This window comes from Fukomys damarensis, unplaced genomic scaffold (assembly GCF_012274545.1).
Source record: "Fukomys damarensis isolate Sample0158 unplaced genomic scaffold, DMR_v1.0_HiC HiC_scaffold_7, whole genome shotgun sequence".
Lineage (NCBI taxonomy): Eukaryota > Metazoa > Chordata > Mammalia > Rodentia > Bathyergidae > Fukomys > Fukomys damarensis.
In genome coordinates, this window is record NW_022900919.1 from 13849105 (window position 1) to 13870054 (window position 20950).

The 20950-nt window shown below is 39.6% G+C and overlaps 1 protein-coding gene across 4 annotated transcripts in view; it reads right to left on the reverse strand.

Moving 5' to 3' along the window:
• Nucleotides 1-20950, reverse strand: part of Chd2 (chromodomain helicase DNA binding protein 2) — a 129404-nt gene that overhangs the window by 47543 nt on the left and 60911 nt on the right. For all 4 annotated transcript variants that reach the window (XM_010621005.3, XM_010621003.3, XM_010621004.3 and 1 more), the window contains 9 exons: nucleotides 19187-19349; nucleotides 18783-18935; nucleotides 16220-16291; nucleotides 13064-13213; nucleotides 11937-12085; nucleotides 10821-10917; nucleotides 10171-10263; nucleotides 5243-5413; nucleotides 4097-4272 (listed from right to left, as the gene is read on the reverse strand). In XM_010621005.3, coding sequence (XP_010619307.1) covers nucleotides 4097-4272; nucleotides 5243-5413; nucleotides 10171-10263; nucleotides 10821-10917; nucleotides 11937-12085; nucleotides 13064-13213; nucleotides 16220-16291; nucleotides 18783-18935; nucleotides 19187-19349 — 1224 coding nt within the window. The remainder of the gene's footprint in view (nucleotides 1-4096; nucleotides 4273-5242; nucleotides 5414-10170; nucleotides 10264-10820; nucleotides 10918-11936; nucleotides 12086-13063; nucleotides 13214-16219; nucleotides 16292-18782; nucleotides 18936-19186; nucleotides 19350-20950) is intronic.

Genomic DNA, 20950 nt, shown 5'->3' on the forward strand with positions numbered 1-20950 from the left:
AAAAAAAAAAAAAAAAAAAAAAACACTAATACTGGGGGCTTAACTCAGTGACAGAACCCTTGGCCTTGAGGTAAGACAGAATAAAAAGAGAAAAAGAAAATGGTACTTTTTAAGAAAAACTTCAGCTTCAGGACACAGAAGTTATTCAAGCTTTTTTCCCTGCTTCCAGGAAAAATCTCTAAGGGCCTGAAGGACAATCAGCCTATAAACCGGGGTCTGCTTGACTGTGTCTCTCACCTATACACTGTGCTCCCTCCTCCCAACCCTCACCATCAAGAGGACAGCAGATCTTAGCTTCCAACACTTCTAACTGTCTGCATTTTAACACTGCTCATGAACTAGGCTGAAATGGGAAAAACCTGACAGACACTAAAGTATACATCCTGGAGAAACCATCTTAGGGGTGCCCCAAAACCCCATAAATACACTCAGCCCAAGGACACAAGGTACCTTTCTTTCCTTCTTGAGGGCCTGCGATTCACTTCGTGTGAGCACTTTTAAAACTCTGATTAATGAACTCCTTATGCCTCTGACTGACACAACCCAAAAATCCCTCTCCTATGGCAGAAGTCAGCAAACGTGCAGCCTGCCCCACAATGAGGTGCATCCAAAGTTCCCCATCTCCTCTTTGGGGACAGCCTTGGACTCTGTCAGATGACAGGGTGCACAAAGCTCTGAGTTCAAACTCAAACATCATGAAAATAGTAGCAGAAATAATAATCGTAGGCAGAAAAACCATTTCCAGAATGGCAGGGAGGACCTAAAAAATAAAAAAGCTCCTCCATAAAAGCAAAAAGAACACTGGCAAAAACTGCTAAAATAAACAGTCAGAACTCTGGAAATTAAGCAAAGACTTGCAGTCATCTACAAGGCTTTGAAAACTTTCCCCTTTGCAACTACAGTAGCTGTGCCACCCTGCAAAACAGCAGCCACTAGAGGGCAAAGAACAGGCTTGGAGCATCCCAAAAGCCCTATTCCATAGGGAACAGTGGCATTTGGCCTGACTGGGCATCCTGAAAAGCTCCCTCTCAGGCTGACCTGTATTTGCCCTGATTCAGAACTCTTTGTAGACAGCCTCACCCACAGTTCATTGGTCAAAAACAGTTAGATGAAGAGGCTTAAAAACAATCCAGGCACCTGGGGAAACAATACCAGCTGGGGATGAGAAGAGGTTAATCAAAAGCTGAAAAGAAAGAACTGTGGAGAAAGCTGTCCACCACAGGGCACACTGAAAAGGTCTGCCATATTCCTAACAACCAAAACCACACATTTTTCAGGTGTGTGAAAGCACAGGCACAATCTGAGAGGTCAGGACCTCTCGATGTTGGCTGACTCTGACGATCTGCACACACAGGAACTGAAGCTTAAAGCAGAGATATTAACAGCATCCCAAGCACCATACACACCAGAAGACACACACTCCCTTGAACAAAGGCCCGCAGAATTACCAGCCCAAAGCAGTTAAGGAACGCTCTACCTAGGCACTAGGTAACCACACAATTAAAGGAGCAGAGGCTTTGAATGGCAAAGAACATGAACATCACAGAACTAGTCCAGGAAAAGCACTGAACGAGTGAAGAGGAAAAGCAACTCAGCCTAGCAGGGGACTCGACTTCCAGAGCTGCCAAACTACTTCCAACGTCCACTTTACAATGAAAACAACACAAAAAATTATATGCAACAGACAAAACAAAGAGCACGTACCCAGGAAAAGCAGTGAACTATGCCTGAAGAAGTCTAGAACTTGGATTTACAAGACAAAGACACTATCTGCTATTATAAATATGTTCACGAACTAAAGAAACCCATGTCCAAAGAATTAAAGTTTCAAAGTAACATTATCACCAAATAGAGAATATCAATAGAAACAAATTGGAAGGACACACACAGTCTGGGGTTGAAAAAGTAGTCTCTGAAATTAAAAAAAAAAAATTAGATAATACTCAATAGCAGAAGACTCAACATAAAGATGGGCCAACAGAGATTATCCAGGGTGATGAAGACTATCCTTCAAAAATGTAAATGAAGACATTGCCAAATACAGAAACCATCGACAAATTCCACTAAGAGACATATTCCCAAACAAAATACTAAAGAGTCCTTTAGGCAACTACCACAGGACATTAAATAACTTAAAACCACACGAAAAAATGAGCACCTGTAGGATAATGATGTAAATACAAAGATACCACAACAAATGTATTTTTAGTTGTAACTCTTCTATGTGATCTGAAAAGACAATGACATGAAACAATATTTATGAGACTGCATAAGCAGGCTGCTTACAATGTGCAATGATACCTTGTGTGACAACAGCACAAAGGAGGGAGGAGGAATGAGGTATAACTGGAGCAAAGTTTCGTATAAACCATTGGGATTAAGATGTTGTAAATCAAGATGTTACTTGTAATCTCCAGGGCAACCACCAAGAATATAACTAAAAAACAAAACAAAAAAAAAGAGTAATAATAATAATGTCATTAAAATGATATACTAAAGTATACCTATTTTCACAAAAAGTAATGGAGAACTAAAAGAATAAAAAGAAAACAAACAGCAAAATCCAAAGATAAATCTCATTAGTAACTACACTGAATGTGAATGAATTAAGATTCCAATAAAATGGTAGAGATCAACAGAAAAGATTTTTTTTTTAAAAAAATGATACATGCTGGACATGGTGGCACATGCCTGTAATTTTAGCACTTGGGAGGCTGAGGCAGGAGGGTCTCTGCAGGTTTGAGGCCAGCCTAGCCTACACAGTGAGTTTAAGGCCAGCCTGTACTATAAAGCAAGATCCTGTGTCAAAAAGAAAACAACAGAGATCCATTTATACTATGAGACACAAATCAGATTCAAAGATATAGACAGATTGAATTAAAAAGATAAAAAATTTTACTTCAAATATCCAAAAAGAGAGCTAGAGTAGCTATAGGAATACCAGATTAAAAATATACTTTAGGACAAAAATTGTACTAGAGACAAAAAACAAAACAAAAAAGTTTTAGAATGATAAAAAAAGATTATCAAGAAGAGATATCAATATAAAAATATATGTACCTAACAAGAGTTCCAAAACACTTAAAGCAAAAATTGACCGCACAGAAGGAATGGGTAACACAAGAATAATGGAAAGTTCAACATTTTACTTTCAGTAACAGAGCTCCTCAGAAAATCAGTGAGTAATAGAGAAGATCTGAAAAACACTAAACCAAATAAACTTACACATTCCACCCAACAGCAGAAAACACATTCTTCTCAAAATATTAAGGATGAGGAGCAAGGGGAAGTAGATGTGCTATAAATTCAGAACGTTAAGTATAGTTATATTCTAGTAACAAAGAAGGAAAAACATTTAAGTGGAAATAAAGACCTCACAATTTCAAATATATTGATCTTAAAGGGCTATTTATAAAACAAATAGGGCCATAAAAGTAACTATTTTTTATACTTTTACCTGTTTTCCTCAAGTTTTTTAAAAAAACAGTAACAGGGAAACTAAGAAAATTGATTTGAAAGTACAATTTTAGATAGTTCTGGAGAGCACAGAGGTATGAAATAGATACCAGCAAATGTGGAGTATGTACTGTCACAGGAAGATGGAAAAAACGGATTTCAAGTGGCAAAAGAAACACCAAAAACAAACACAGTGCCAAACCTGTTGTGTGCCCTACTAAATAACCAAAGGAACCAAACCACCACCAACTGACATCAGCGCTAACACTAAGGAAACTGGGTCTAAGGAGGGTGCAAAAGCTAGAGCGTAAGGACGGACAGCCCTGTTTGGACGCTTTTCAGTCATAGTACTTCCTATGAATGTTACAGCAAAGTGCCCCCTCCTTTTCCCCTGGTTGAACTTCTTTGTTCATGAGAATCTTCAGAAAAACCAGGGAACAAGAGGAAAACAAAAGGACACCAACAAAGCAGATCTCAGCTGGGGCGAACTCTGCAGAGGAAATCACCCTGAAGACCTTAGGCACAATTCATCTCCTCTGCCTTTTTCGTAGGCAGTGACACCTGCCCACCCCAGCACAAATGCCAGGAATCCCACCAGCCCTTCCAAACAAGCTCCAAGGACAGCAGAGCCTGCACCGACCTGCGGATCTCCGCGTCCGTGAACCCCTCCACCAGGTCTTTGCGCACACTCCGGGGGCGCCCTCTGCGCTTTGGCTTCTTGTCATCATCAGAGTCCTCTGTCTCACTCTCGGAGGCCGAGGACCTCTGGGCCTGCCTCTTAGACTCAGTGTCGGAATCACTGTCATTTGTCTGAGCCTGAAAAAGAATGTGGAGGAATTAGTCATACACTAGCATGTATGTGTCAGGCCCGAGAATCAAAAGGACTACAGCAAGGCCAGCTTTCCAGTTCTTTAGAACTCAGAATGTCCATGAAAGACAATGTTCCTTGTCACGGAACGAGGGAAAACTTGCCTGGGATAGATAACACTTTTACAGACACTGTAATGTAATAATAAACAAAGTGGATTAAATATCTGGGCAGTTACTATCTAATGCATATAATGTCCAGTATAAAACAGGTTCATCTTTATTTCCTTGAACAAGTACCTAATTTTTTGTATTTTTTCCTTTGTTAAAAAAAAAAAAAGCTCAGATAACTCAGGGTGTTCCTGAGAATTAAATGAGTAAGTAGAAGTGTGCTTAGAACTATGCTTGGCACATAGAAAGTCCACAATAAATGGTAACTAGTATTACCTAATACTGACTTACTATGGTGAAGGACTCAGTCTACTCTCCCCAACAAAAATGGGTAACTTCTTTTATCCACTTCACTGTTGCAAAAGTCAAACAGACGATGCCTGTGAAGGTACTTTTTTAAAGGTGTGAAGCCTATGAATGTTCCTTGTTTTAAATTATGTATTTTGTTACATAAATATCTATAGCAAATGCTGAGAACACTTAAAGATCAAAAAAAAAGGTATAGTGAAGCCAAGGGCAGCGACAATCAGAACCAAACTATAGGGTTACAGTTCTAATCTCAAAGGCAAAACGCAAACTTCTATAGAACTCAGATCCCCTCCTGCCATTTCACAAGAAGCTGGGTTGCAAAGTCAAATGTCTCTACAGATGTGCTTGTAAATTTTGTGCACTTTCTCCTTTTCTCTCTGGCTTCTCACACTGAGTGAGGGCAACAATACACGGCCGCTCTGGGACTCATCTGCATTCCAGGCAGAAGAATCCACAGCACAAGTACTGTACTTCCATGACCTTCATCTCACTTGCTCACCTTTTTAGTGGAACTACGAATTCGAGGCAGCATATAAATTTCTTCCAGTTCCTTCTGCCTCTCCTCTTCCTCTACTTTTTTCCTTTGCTCCTCTGGAATGATCTCATCCCAATCCTTGTGAGGACGCTCTTCTAGCTCTTCTTCATCTTCCATTGTTGCAAAATTGGCAACCTAAAAACAGACAAGATGATGACTGACTGACATATCTCCATTTCCAAATACCCTCTGAAAGCCAAGCCTGGTGGCGAACACCTGTAATCCCAGCATTTGGGAGGCTGAGCCAGGAGGATAACTGTGAGTTCGAGACCAGCCTGGGCTACATAGTGAGTTCCAGGGCAATCAAAACTACGTAGTGAGATCCTGTCTCAAAAAAAAAAAAAAAAAAAAAAAAAAAAAAAAAAAAAAAAAAAAAAAAAATTCTCTGATAAAACATCAACTTAACCAGTGCTTTGAGTAAGACACTGTCATAGGATTCTGGTGATACTACATAATGGGATAATGTATTTTCTGCTATCTCTTCTCATATCTCACTAAATCAACTTGTCAAACCCATAATAAGCTCACCAGAAACTGTACTGAAACGGAGAAAAATTAGTACTAGGTAGTACAACTGGGGCTAGGACACCACTCCCTCTCCATCCACTTGAATTTGGGCAACACCTCAGGGCCAATCCTCTTCCCACAGCCTCAAGACATTGGTGGTGAACTATGGCACCCAGAGTCCCTCTCTGTTGGCACCCGAGTCTCCCCAGACCTTGAAAGTGGGCAGCTGAAATATTTTCCAAATCTAAAAATGCACTTAGAAAATTCTACACTTGCAGATAATCCTACAGGCCACCAGGAAATTTACAAGGAATTTTCTAGTTCTGTATCAACTGCAAAGGAGAATTTTAGTAACAGATTTTTACAGTTGTGTCTGATAATCCTGTGCCTTACTTCTCTAGGTAAAGCCCAATTTGAAAAGCTTCATCTTTCCTGCTTACACTGGTTATATTTTGGAAATTTGGAAATGGAGCTATTGGAATTTCAAGAAAGCTGTATCTGGAAAAATAGCTGAGAAGAGAAAATATATTATGAAGGGATGACAAAGGACAGTAGTGCTGGTATTTCTGAAAATGGAATCCTCAAAGTGTGGAATTCCCTGACAAGTAATTGTTAAATCAATGAAAGTACTTGGAACGGCTTTTCTTACTTTATTTGGATCATCTTATGCTTGTAAGCAGCCATTTTCAGCTTTGAATTATATCAAATCTGAGGCAAGAAACAGAATAATAATAGATGACCTGAGTGCTGCATGTGTTGCTCTCAAACTAACAAAGTATGAGTCGAGGTTTGACAAAGTATCAGCATGCACATGACAGCAAAGATCACATTAACTGTGCAAAAGGATGCCAAATGCAAACTTTTACCTTTCCATAAAAGGCTATTGGTTTCATTGAAATCTGTTATTGTATTTATTGCATTTTCCTTTAAGATAAAAGACATTAAAGCATGAGTTGCTTTTCTAAACTAAAACCTCTATTCAGGTTTAAATGTAGTGTTGGCACTTCTCGATAAATAAGCTCGTTTTGGGATGCAGTTTGGGCACCTAGTTTCTAAAAAGTTCGCCATCACTGTCCTAAAAGAAATGAAGTAAGAGTTAACAAAGACCCAGAAAATTTCTAAAGCTCAAGGCCAGATCATGTGCCTGTTAAATCCCTTGTTAGATCTCATGGCCTGACCTTTAGTAAACTTCTCCCCATTAGACCTTCAATACAGGATCACACACAGGGACAGAATACCATGCATATGAATAAAAAGAGGGAATTCTGGGAGAGTCCTGCACACTGAGATGACTAGCACCTGTCAATCATTTTTGTCAATGTTATCCAGAGAGATCCAATGAGAGAAACCCAGGACACGTCTTTTAGAATAGGAAAGCGTAATTTCTCTTGTTTCTTCTGTTCCCCAGCCAATCCAGCACCACTTTCCCCATTCATGACACCTTTTTGTTTCTGTTGGCAGGAACCCACCCAGGCACACCTTCCTGCTATCTTCAACGAAAAGAGATATTTTTTCTTTTACCACTGGGTGTATACTTGCAACTATTTGCTCACCCTACACAAGGATCTGGAATCTATCTTGGATGCATCAAATACCATATCATAAGGATAGAAACCATTCCATAAGTTTTATTGAAAAATGCTAAATCATATGTATTTCTAATAAATATAACATTAATTGTATAATTTATGTGAATTATAAAACGAATACTTAATAATCCATGATGAATAGAGGTCAAGTGAAACAATGTATCATTCAAAGAACTCATCTAGTCAACCAGTCACTGTACTCATTTCTAGCAAAGATACAAACATTAAGCTCATGCAATGACTGCATATGTTCTAAAGTGAACTTTGGTCTTAGGACTGAAAACGAAAACATAAAATGGAACAATGTTGAACAACCCTACAAGAATATTATATTTATTCCACATAAAATATTATCTAATATCTGATACAGATTAGTACTAAAATAGTACGCAGACCAGGGGGGGAAAATAAAAAACAAAAACATCTAAATGTATACATTTCACAGAACCAGACTGGGGCTACAGAGAAAGACTGATCAGCTCTGGATAGTCTTGCAGCAGTGGTATACCAGGGCCCAGGCCTGCGCTCCACCTTTTCATGCCTTCTTCCTAACCCTGAAAACTACAAAGAAAACACCAAAAAGCTTCTGGGGTTCCATTCCTTCAGGCACTTGGAACAGGGAAATCAAAACACAATTTTATGGCTTTTGGCCAGAATTAACTGTTTAACTTCTAACAAGTATACATCATGATTTTTTTTTTGGTACCAGGGATCAAACTCGGGACCTTGTGCTTGCAAAGCAGGAGGCAGCATCACTGAGATAAACTCCCAGCCCTACATCATGATTTTAACAGTTAAGATTTTTTTAAAATCCAAGACATGGATTTAGGCATTATAGGCATGGTGGCACATGCCTATAATTCCAGCACTTAGAAGGCAGAGGCAGGAAGATTGCCAGAGCTTGAAGCCAGCCTGGGCTACAGAGTGAGTTAAAAGCCATCCTGAACTAGAGTGAGACCATGGCTCGAAAAGAAAAAAAAAGCAGGGAGGAGTCTATGACAAAAATGAGTTACAATTTCTAACATTGCTCCAAAAATGATCTGACCATCCTCTCAAATCAAGCAGTTTGTAATTACTTTAGACACTAATCCCATGCTCCACTTGCTCTGGATGGAGGGCCTATGTGGCCACCCTCAGGGGACCCCTCCTGGAAATCCAGGAATTACTATTATTTCCAATAAATACTGTCATAACTTCTTCCTTTTGGTCTGTGACTTTATCTCCTGACTTTGTGAACCTTAAAATGAGTTTATACAGAACTGTTTCACATTTATTTACAGCAGTCTGTGACTCAGAAGACAGCCTTCACCATAATCTGACTATACTGGCACCCTGACCAGCCCAAACTGGCAAAAACCAAGAATCTACCTTTGTCCCTTTCTACCTCTACACATATAAACTGTACTCCTTGAGCTCTCTGCCCCACCCACCCTCTACTTCCTCCTTGTTCGAGACGGCTTTGACCTGTGGCCAGTCATGGAGCACAGCACCGCTTCCTTCCGTCTGAACACAATGCCGCCTGTTGCTCGGGGCTGCTGTACTCGCCCACCACTGTAACCTCCAGAGCTCTCCTGCACCTCCTTCTAATTACACGGAATCAACCTGCATCTTGGAGAACTTTTCCAGTTTGACTTCCCCTATCTCCCTAGCCAATTCTCCCTAAGGATCACAAACTGATCTAATTTCTCTAATCTCAAGTACTGCTGGAGAAAGTCATACGATCCTGCTGGCTGGCTACACAGCAAAGCGGTATCATCTGGTTCAGATGACTCCCTATCAAGTTTCCCCCCAACTCCCAGCCCCACCATGGCTGCCCCAAATCTTTTCCACTACACTTTACTGGTAATTAGCATCACAAACTGAATTCCCACATCTCTTCCCTTTCCTAAAGAGAATGCTTCCTTTCCCAGAGCCAAGTCTTCCCTCAAAGTTTGGTTGTACCCTTTCCACTCTCCCCCAGGGCTGTGTACCACCAAATCTTCCTTCCTTAGAACCTTCAATATTTCCCTATTCTCAAAGTCCTTCAGTCAGCCTAGAAATATGCTAACATGTTTCTAATATCTGGCCTTGCCTGGTCCCTTTATATCCATTAAGTTACTTTCCCTAAGCCTTTTAATAATGTCTATACCCACCGGGAGTGGTGACGCAGGACTGTAATCCCAGCACACCACAGGCTGAGGCAGGAGGATCACTGTGAGTTCAAGACCAGCCTGGGCTACATAGTGAGTTCCAGGTCAGTCTCAACAATACAGTGAGACCCTGTCTCAAAAAACCAAAACACCAAAAATAACAATAACAACAATAATAATATCTATACTCAAAGGTACCACTTCCTGTTTAGCCCTGATCTCATTTCATCAGGCACCACTGACCACCCTTTATCTCCTTTTACAAAAATAAACTAAAGTAAAAATGAAAACCTCACCAAGTCAACAGTCTCCCAGTTGTCACCTACTGTTCTCACACCCAGCACATCTCTCTGGCGTCTGACTAACGTGCCCGCATTCCTGCACGCTTCTCATTCTCCACTTAGCCCACTAATGACATACTCTCGGCCTTCTTCATCAACTTCTTCTTCTCTGCATGCTGACTCCAGGCAGGATGGCCAACTTCGGTAATTACCTTTGTGGGAAGTACACAGACTCCATGCACAATGTACTCATAACTCAATGATACTGAGGCTATCAGTCAATTCACAAAAAAGAAAAAACAGAGAAACTAACACAAAGGATGTGCTTGTAGATGTCAGTAATTAATAACTAGTCAGCTGAGAATGCACCATAAAGACCTTCATACCTTAAACTGTGACAGAAGCTCATCAGTGGCACTTGTTGATACTTCATTCTCTCTGGTTTCAGCCAAACGCAAAATTTCATCTATATCCATTTCCTAAAAGAAAAAAAGCAACAAGGATACAACAAAAAGGCAACAATCTTCAGCATTTACTGAAAATGTTAGATACAAATAAACCAACTCTCTGACTTTTCTCTTTATTCTTAGTTTCTGTTCTATATCCTTTTCATCTAATGTCTCAATCTACTATTTGTGCAAACCTTAAATAAAATTAAGAGGAAAAATAAAGACAGAATTTTTAAACGCTTTATTCATTTTTTCCTTCTCAATTTAGTAAGAGCTTTGAGTTTTCAAAGAAAAAACACTTGTGCCCCTGCAAATATTTACTCTTACCTTATAAAAGCGTCTAACAGACCATCCCCAAAAATTTATGCTCATAGCCGGGCATGGTGGCGCATGCTTGTAATCTCAGCACTTGGGAGGCTGAGGCATGAGGGTGACTGTGAGTCTGAGGCCAGCCCGGCTACACAGTGAGCTCCAAGCCAGCCTGAACTACATAGAGAACTACCCTGTCTCAAAAAACCCAAAAGTAACAAAAACTTTTTCTCATAGATGACACTTTGAAAGAGCTGTTTCCCCTCATTGTAAATTACCTGAGGCTCTGACTCCTCCCCTTCAAGTTCTTTGAAGAGATCCTCTGCTCCAAATTTCAAAATAGCTGTCAGCTCCTCTTTATTGAAAGGATTTGAGCTGGAGAAGTGAAAGGCAGCTGTAATCTATTAGGAATGTCAAATAAGCTCCAAAGAGCTGTCCTCCATGAAGAAGTCAAATAACTGGAGAAGATAAATTCTGCCTCAAGAATAGTGATTCCTCTACTGTCTTATTCTTTATTCACAACATGAGTTGGTGGCGGTAAAGTTAACCTAGTAGAAGCTGAGAAACTTAATTACTTGCCTGCTGGCTCATCTATTACATGGGTACACAAGAAACAAACTTAGCAACATAACAGAATACACTTCCCCGTGTCCTCTGATGCAGAAAATTATCATTCCCCCAAAGTCTCAACCCTCTCGAATCTAGTCAAAATGAAAAAGAGCTAAGCTTTTCTCATCCACATTCCTCCTGAATGGAAAATAATCTAAAAACATGCTAGCTATTTAAGAACTACTGACTTTACTGCGCCTTAAGCATGGCTACAGCTGTCAACAATCAGATCAAAATATCCAGCCACAGATTTAGCTCAGTGGTTCTGCCGTCTGCCTCACAAGCACAACATCCCAAGTTCAATCCCCAGTACCCAAAAAATAAATAAATAAACCCCCCTTCTTTCATAACCCCTTTCTTTCTACATCCTTCTGTTATCAAGAGGAAAAGCACAAAAAATCCTACACAAATATTTCTACTAGCAGTAAAACCCAGTCTGCCAATTCAGTCTGGCGAGTCACTGCTGCAAAGTCAAAGGCAACATGTTGCTGGGCAGGAACACAACACAATCTCACTGCTACCACTGTGTGGTGACCGGTCCCATGAGGAGCCAAGAGCAGGGGGCGGAGCTAAGACCAAGGGCCAGACCACTAACAGAGGGCTGATGGGAAAAAAAGAAAAAAACAAGGAAAGCAGAAAAAAATGAAACTGCCATCCTTCTTGGGATATGGCCTGGCTTTTGTCAGGTAATGAACAGACTATCAACATCCGTGGTAGAACTACAGCAAATATTCACGTAAAATCAATTTGCTTCTGCCTTCTTCCCCAAATTTTCTAGCACTTACTTGGACCTTCCAGAGTTGTTTTCCAGGACTGTCCGGCCAGTGGTATCCATGCGCTGGATAACCAGATGGTCCAATACCATCTTCTTTTTGGCCCGTTCTATGATCTCCTCTTCCACAGTCCCTTTTGTAACTAAGCGGTAAATATTGACCTATAGGAAAATGAAATGTTATGTTTATGATTGATCAAAGAAAAAGTTACCTCTGTCAAAAACCAAGGGGGAAGCTGGCTTTGGTGGAGCATGCCTGTAATCCCAGCACTTGGGAGGCTGAGGCAAGAGGATCGCTGTGAATTTGAGACCAACGTGGGCTACATAGTGAATTCCAGTTCAGCCTCAACTACATAGTGAGACCCTGTCTCAAAACACCAAAAAAATAAAATTAAATTTAAAAATTAAATTAAATTAAAAGGGGGGAGGGGGCAGGAAATTGAGCTCAGTGGTACTGAGCTTGCCTTGCAAGCACAAGGTCCTGAGTTCGAGCTGCATTACAAAAAAGGGGGAGGGATAGAAAAAAAAACTCTACTGCTATAAATGATGAGCCATACATCTAAGCGTAGTCACACTGTGGTGTGACTACAACTACAGCAGGCTACAGGCTTAAGTAAAGCAGCTTCTAAAGATCTGTTCTTACAACCTGCTCTGATGGATGACCAAAGTCCTGCTAAAGAACAACCAGTTTCCCTAAAGTTTTACAGAAACTGAACAGTTGGCCATATATGAACATTACCAGTTAGCCAATACTACAGGAGATTCTGGAGAATCAAATAAAAAAAAAAAGGGAGCATATGGTTTTCCGGTGTACCTCTGATTCAATACTGTCATATATAAGAGCAGGTCATTTTCACCAATGAAAGAATACTTAACTACTCTGTATTACAAGAAAGAAAAGGTTCACCTCTAAGGCTCTTCATCATAGATCTTTCTTAAGACTTTATTAGACTCATCTTTGGCCCAAAGACATTTTTCTCTGTTCTGTACTACACAATAAAAAGAAATCAGCACTTAGGGGAAATGGAAGTAAAACTGTGGGGAGAGGGACGGATGAGCATTTCACAAACATTCTGCAAGGGCTGAATCAGCCTGTTACTCTAAACTCAAAGTCGTATTCAGAAGCTTCTCCCTACTAACCTGCTTCTTCTGACCGATTCTGTGGGCCCGGGCTTGTGCCTGCAAGTCGTTCTGGGGGTTCCAGTCAGAGTCAAAGATGACAACTGTGTCTGCGGACGCCAAATTGATTCCCAGGCCACCAGCCCTTGTCGAGAGCAGGAAACAGAAGTCCTGTACACAATGCAATATACTACTTTATGCAGTGGCCTTCTCAGAAACAGTTTCACAGTCCAATTAGCCCTTATACCTGGAAACCCCTGCAGGTGTGAAGAAAAGTGAGATATGATGGACAAACTTTACGAAGGCTACAGAAGGGCAGGGATTTAATGGCAGAGGGAATTTTCATTTGATTAAGAGGAAGAGTCAGCACAGTGAACAAAGGAGTAAAGTATCTAACAGACAACAGAAGTGAAAGAACTGAAAGTATCTTCTGGCTAAAAAAATAGTATTTAAGTAGCAAACCAAAAAACCAAGCTGGGCATGGTGGTGCACACCTGTAATCTCAATACTTGAGAGGCTGAGGCAGGAGGATCACTGCAAGTTCAAGGCCAGGCTGGGATACACAGTGAGTGTTCAGGGCCAGTCTGAACTATAAAGTAAGACCCTATCTCAAAAAAACAAAAAGAATCTTAAAAATTAAAAAAACTCAAAACAATAAACTAGACAAACTGAATTACTGGGAATTGTTCCAATAAGCTACCCAGATATGTATTTTCCAGGGGAAGGTAGATTATGACATATAAGGCAGTTAGTATTAAGAAATGTTCACCCATTTATTAAGTCTGGCAAGGAATACAGAAATACTGCAATAAACAGACCATACGCTGGAAATGCTGAGGAGTACAAGACCCTCAATCTCCACAAAACATGCAAAAAGAAACCCTCAGAGGATCTGCATGAAAAGCAGTGCGGGAAGGACCTGGACACTGACACCTTCCAGTCTCCAGAGCAATGATAACAATGACTGGGCAGGCCTGGACTACCTGCCACATTGGGCACTCAAAAATACGTGGTTAGGGGAAAGCAGAACTGTGTAAGCCAAGGGAGAAAAAAGCAAGAAGATTTCCAGGGAACTTGATCACGGGCATCAAAAGCTGATGCCTTCCGGGCACAGAAGCAGCACTCAACAGCCAGTAATTAGTGGTTACATCTTGAAAAGTGGGTATAATTTTTTTTTTTTTTTGTATCGGGGATCAAACTCTGGCCCTCCTGCTTGGGAGGCAGGCGGCAGAACCACTGAGCTAAATCCCCGACCCTGATAAGGGGGTGTAATTAACACTGTAACCAATGGAAAGGTGTTCACATTCTAATGAACAGTAACATTCACCAGCAGTAGGCCACAGAAGCAGAACAGGAGAGAGCTGTCTTGCATGAACTTAAAACAATTCCAATAAAAAATAATCAACAGGGCTGGGGGTTTAGCTCAGTGGTTCGAGCGTCTGCCTCACAAGCACAAGGGCCCAAGTTCAATCCCTGGTACAGAAAAAACAACAGATGTGACTAGGCACAGACAGTGATTCTTAAGGGGAACTTTCCTGAAAAGAATCTGAAAAATAAACAGATGACAGTGTAGGATGTCATATGTAAAAATTTAAATAAAATCTGGTGACTGAATAATCATATAAACAATTTACAATGTCACTTTGTCAAAGATAGTATAAATTATAATGTGCTGTTTTCTTTGATCCAACTGACAAAGTTTTAAAAAACTTATGAAAACAGCTATGAGTAAGATAAAAAAGTATTGGTACAAAAACAGTATGAATATATTGTTTCAGAAAAGTAATTTAACAAAACATCAAAATTCTTTTCTAAATGTTGCCTTTTAACTACATCTAACAAAAAAATGGCTAAATTGGGCCAAGGATTTAGCTCAGTGGTTCCGCCAACTGCTTCACAAGCACAAGGACTGGAGTCCGAGCCTCATAACCAAAAAAAAAAAAAAAGCCAAATAAGGCACACACGCAAAGAAATACTAAAATTTAAAATTTTGTAATTCTTTATTAGCAACTCTGAAAGATAATGAAGAGAACCAAATAGGAAAACTGTCCAAACCTCATCCCAAAGACAGCCTCCACTTTATGTGATATGCCATGAGATAACTACTAATCAACTAGTGCTCTCTGTTTATCTAGAGGCAGAGGTATATCATTCTGCAGGAACAGAGGAGACATTAAGAATTATTAGCCAGGTAATCCCAGCACTTGGGAGGCTGAGGCAGGAGGATGGCTTAGAGTTTGAAGCCACTACACAGTGAGTTCAAGGCCAACCTCAACTACACAGTGAAGCCCTGTCACCAAAAAAAAAAAAATTTTTTTTCTTTTTAAGCTTTCAGAAAGCACACTCCATCTATTCTGTTTTTTTTAAAAAGGAGAAAAAGAGGAACCCACACTTCATAATTTAACAGTTTCTCCAAAATACTTCTTGCTGGGCCAGGGATTTAACTCAGTGGTTCCAACGCCTGCCTTGCAAGCACAAGGTCCCGAGTTCGATCCCCAGTAACAATAACAACAACAAAAAGAACCCAAAAACTTCATGTTCTGATTCTGGGCTCTCTCCACTATTTTCCTTTACCTGTGCAAATTACTATAATCTTAATTAACTTAAACTACCCTAAGGCTTTTCTCCCCCACTTCTCTCATAATCTATGGCATTTAATAATTTGTTGTGCACTAACTACAAAGTAATTGCTTTCATTAAATAGATGCATCCACAACAAAATAATTGCTAAATGCAAATGAGACATTTAACAATTTTAAAATTTTAACCACAGGACCAACAATAAACTATTTAATTCCAGAAACCCCACAAATTTGAGACCTGCTGTTGACGTTATTATCACCAGAAAGTACAGATCAGGAATTTCTGTTCGATATGTAGAAATAAATCCTACTGGGCAGCCCTCTTCTCCAAGCCTACAAATTCATCCTGAAGCCACTAGAGAACTGTCACTGTCATTAAGACAGACCAGTAGAGCTAAACAAATACACATGTGCTTTTAAGGAATGATGACAAAATAGGCATTTTTCATAGTATACATTTCTCATTCTCTTTTCAGCACAGGAGAAATGCACTACAAAAAAATGTTTCTTAAACATAATACACTAAGCTGGAAAGACTTTCCCCCCTTGATATAGAATCCAAGGTATCCACATAACAAAGCTATGCATAGTGTACCTCAGACCCATCTGCGTTGAAGTGATCCAGTGCTTGTTTTCGGATTTCTCCCTTGATGGAGCCATCTAAACGCTGGAAAAATAAACCACAAGAAAATCATAAGGTAGGAAGATCAGCTCCACTCAGAATAGAACACTAGAGTTGCAACCTTTATCACCCAAACACCCTCTGGGTAAAAATAACTGGAACACATTGGCAAAGTGCCATGAAGGGCTGTGCGTAAGCAGGACAGCCTACGTGACCTGAGCTCTTCAGTTACACACTCAAGGTCAGGAGCTTCTGATCCCGAGGGCTTTCTAGGTGATCCGAGGATCAGAATGGCTGCCAGGCAGTACCTACAAGGAGAAGACGAAAGCCCAGACTGTGCTTAGAGAGACCGTGCTTGGTTTACTTCTATATTTGTAGATACTGGAGAGATTACAAAATAGTACCACTGGTCACCTAGTAACTAGCTCCTGTAGAAAAATGATGCTTCTTAGGTAGTGTGGCTAAAAATATCACCACTGAGTTCTATATAAGCCCAAAAATTTAAATAAATTGGTTTGGAAAATATTTTGCTGAAACACTGGATATGTTAAAACTAACTGATTATATCGGCTTTTGTAAAAATTGCACTAATGTCAGAATAAAGTATTCTAAAACCGAACCACATCATCATTTCAGGAGAGCCTCTGGGATTCTCCAGTACAAACATTTATTTACTCAGAGCTTATGTCAGTTTGGGGTACAAAACAATGTCACCATAGTAAAACAATTTCTTTTTTCTTTTTTGTGGTACCAGGGATTGAAATCAGGACCTTGCACTTGGAAGGCAGGTAGGGCGCCACTTAGCTAAATACCCATCCCATGAAACCATTTCTTAAACAACTACTGAAGAACTGGTCCTGTACGATGTACATAAAGCATTCTTCATTATTCAATATCATTTTATCTCCTTACACCCACAACTTGAGATGAAAATACTTCATTTCACACCAGGCAACACTGACCCGAGAGGTGCTGGCTGACCGCAGACAGAATTTCACCTCACCAGAGCTCGGCCACCAGACACACAGCCACCTAAACTCAGGTCAGCACCCATGTGGACGACCACAGTTCTAGCCTTCAACCAAACGCACATGGAAAGTTCATGACCTACATATAAAATCAGAAAATCTAAATGCTCATCTTTTGGGCCAGGGATTTAGCTCAATGATTCTGCTGCCTGCACTGTAAACACAATGTCTAGAGTTCAATCCCCAGTACCAAAATAAAAAGCTCTCCTTTAAATATTCCCATAAACAGAAGACACTACATCAATTACAAAAAATTCCCTAACTTGATTATTCCCTAGATAGAAGGGTGTATTCCTGATTTACCAACATCATGATAACGTAGAAACGAAAGCTCTCAGGTATCAGAAGCACTGAGAGATAATCATCTTTTTTCTGCTGAGTTGTTTTGTGCTAAGGGCAACAGTGAACATTAAACTATACTCTAAGATGGCTATTACAGGGTACAATACACAAGGTATTTTAAGTGTAACAATGCTTTCAAGGTACTCAGAGAGACACTCTGTTAGTCCTACAACTGGGCCTCCTAGGAGTTTCTTCAAAACCACTGTGATTATGAGAGTTAGTACAATAGTTCATCCACTTGAAAAAAAATTATTTTCTTAAAATAAACCTTAATAACCAAAACAACATAAATCATGTCAAGCCAGGCATGGTGGCGCATGCCTTTAACCCCAGCACTGTGGGAGGCTGGAAGAGGAGGATCTCTAGTTTGAGCAAATGAGTGACTTACTGAAACCCTATTTCAAAATTTAAAACAAAACAAAAATAAATAAATAAATAAATAAATAAATAATAGAAAGGGCCAAAGACACAGCTCATAGTGAAGGTGCTAAGTTCAATTATCAGTCCCATTTCTTTTAAAAAGTCGAGTCAATAAATGGTACATGTGTGTGCATGTCTATAAATAGACCAAAGACAAGCTTCTCACAGATATCAGAAGTCTGAAAACACACTTTCCCACAGGGAACAACTATGCAAAGATGAAAACCAATGCAAACATTCTGCACAGAAGAAGGAGGCCACTGCCAACTGCTTGGGATCTAGCAAGGGTTGAAGTAATCCTGTCCTGCTTTGTTCCCAGCCTCATACCAGGATCAATTTCTTTTGGAGTAACTGTATAACCTGTCACCTACCTCTCTTTAACTTTCTATGATTTGGGCTCCTGGAATCAGGTTCACACTTCATTCCTCTCTGCTTTTAGTACAGACTCAAAGATGCAAAACACCATCTGACATGCTTTCTCATACCCAATTTTACTTTCATCTAATCCTCTTCACCCTGTCCTAAAAAAAGAATGGTCTTCACATGGCCTTTTTCATTTATAGAGCAGCCTACAGGCACAGAAGTAAAACACTGAGACTCTCCTAGAACTTTAATCTCAAGATCTCAAGAAAGTAATCTTTCTTTCAAGCAAGAAAAAAAGAAATTACTTTTTGGAACTTAAGAATTTTAGAGAGAGAATAAGAGAGGCAGAGGCAGAGACAGAGAGAACTACTGAACCACCTTACCTGGAAAGGATAGTGCTTAATAGTCAGGTACTCAGCCAGGATGTCCAACATTCTCACCATCTGAGAGAAGATAAGGACTCTGTTCCCCCTATCTCGAAGTCTGGTCAACAATTTGTCTAACAGAATCAGCTTCCCACTGCTCCTGATCAGGGACTGAAGATTTAAAAGATATACTAATCATTATGTTCAAACACATACTTGCTGAAATATGCTCCTTTCAATGAGTATCTGTAATACTGTACTTTTAAATTTTTTCCTAGTTGTTTAACATAACTCTTTTTTTATAGTTTCCTCTGCTGTTCCTTGAAATGTCATCAAGGAGGTAAATCAACATTTTGGTAATGCCATTTACAGAAGAAAAATTATTTTCAAGTACATAATTATAAACAAGAAGCAGTACACACCAGAAGAATCTCTTGTCCATTTTCCCTTTCATTTTCTTCAGGAGCTTTAATAAGATAGCAGTGGTTGCAACATTTTTTTAGTTCCATCACAATGTTAAGGAAACCAGATGTGCTGCCTCTTGTTCCTTTGGCAAGAGCCTTGTAATTCCTGGTCAGAATCCACCTACAAATTAAAATGATAGCGAAACCAATTAGATCCAAAGAAGCAGACAGTTATTATCTGTATTACAAGGTAAGAAAACATAATACAGTATTAGTAAACAAAGAAGTCCTAAAAAATTTTTAAAGCATCTCCTGTCAACTAGTCCCACACATCCTCACATTTCCAGTTAGAGTTAGAATGTTTACTTCTCTTGGGTATTTCAACCTCACCAAGCACAGGACTCTTAAAAGGAAACGATTCTAATTCCCTCCCTCTCTCTCTCCCTCTCTCTCTCTCTCTCTTCCCCCCCCTCTCTCTTTCCCTTGCCACCCCTCTTGTGTGTGTGTATAAATACACGTACACATATATAGACAAGGAGTAATCAAAGTATATAGTGTTTCAATTTCTAGAACTTAGTACAACGAGACACATTCCCATTCATCTACTTCAAAATGCACCCCTCACTTCGATCACACTCCTCTCATCATTCCTGCTACTTTCTGAAGCAGTGCTAAAGTCCCCTGGTCCTTACAAGGTGTGATCACACATGTGGTGAGTGTTGTTACTTAGTGCTACCCAACAGAAAGCCAGGAGTATAAAAACACTGCAGTGGGTCCTCATCCAACTTAGTCACTGGATCTGGCACCGTGAAACATTTTGAATCAGTTCCCTGGACTTTGAGGCAGCCATGACAGCACAATGAAGAAACTCACAAAGAGGACTTCCAGAACTGCTTCAGAAAGTAACAAGAATGAGGCAAATGTTTGAAGCAAGGGAGAGTGTTCTGAGGAAAACTAACAGCAACACAACTTTTACTTCAATAATATTAAAAAATGAAGCATTCACTGTGTTTTTCAGATCCCACTTCATATAAAGTTGAATATATTCATGTGTATACATATGGAATCCAAATATTATCACTGAAAAATCACAATATAAAATTGGAACTAAGCCATCTATCAATAAGACACCAGTAAATAAAACAGACCAACTGTATTGTATACCTAGATTGTACCAATAAACTCAATAAAAAAAAAAAAGACCATATAAGGATACAAGTTACACAGCCAGAATAACTTCTGTAAAAAGAGTATTGACATATATAATTAACTATGAGATGACTACACATTTTATATTTGAAATGAGACGAGAACCAAATATATGTTTAGGTATATTAATGGGTAATACTTAAGCATAAACTCCAAAATATTAAAGGTATTGTTTTATTTATTCTATCAATCACAATGTCAAGAATCTACCTCAGTATTTTCACCACAACAGTATTTATAAAAACAAAGTATCTGAGAGGCCAGGGATTTAGATCAGCGGCACCGCACCTGCCTCACAAGCTCAAAGTTCTGAGTTCAAGCTCCGATACCATAAAAAGCAGAGTATCTGAAACATTCCAAATGCCACCACTATAAAAATGGCTGAATAAACAACACTATGGATCCACAAAAACAATATGCAACTGAGAAGGAATATATCTCTACAAGCTAGTAAGATTCATGTGAAAAAAGAAGGAAGAGAAGGATATGTATATAGTATATTATCATTAATCTATGAGGAAGAGAAAAGTAAAATAGATTTGGTTATTTTTTAAAATTCAGGTGTAAAGAAAA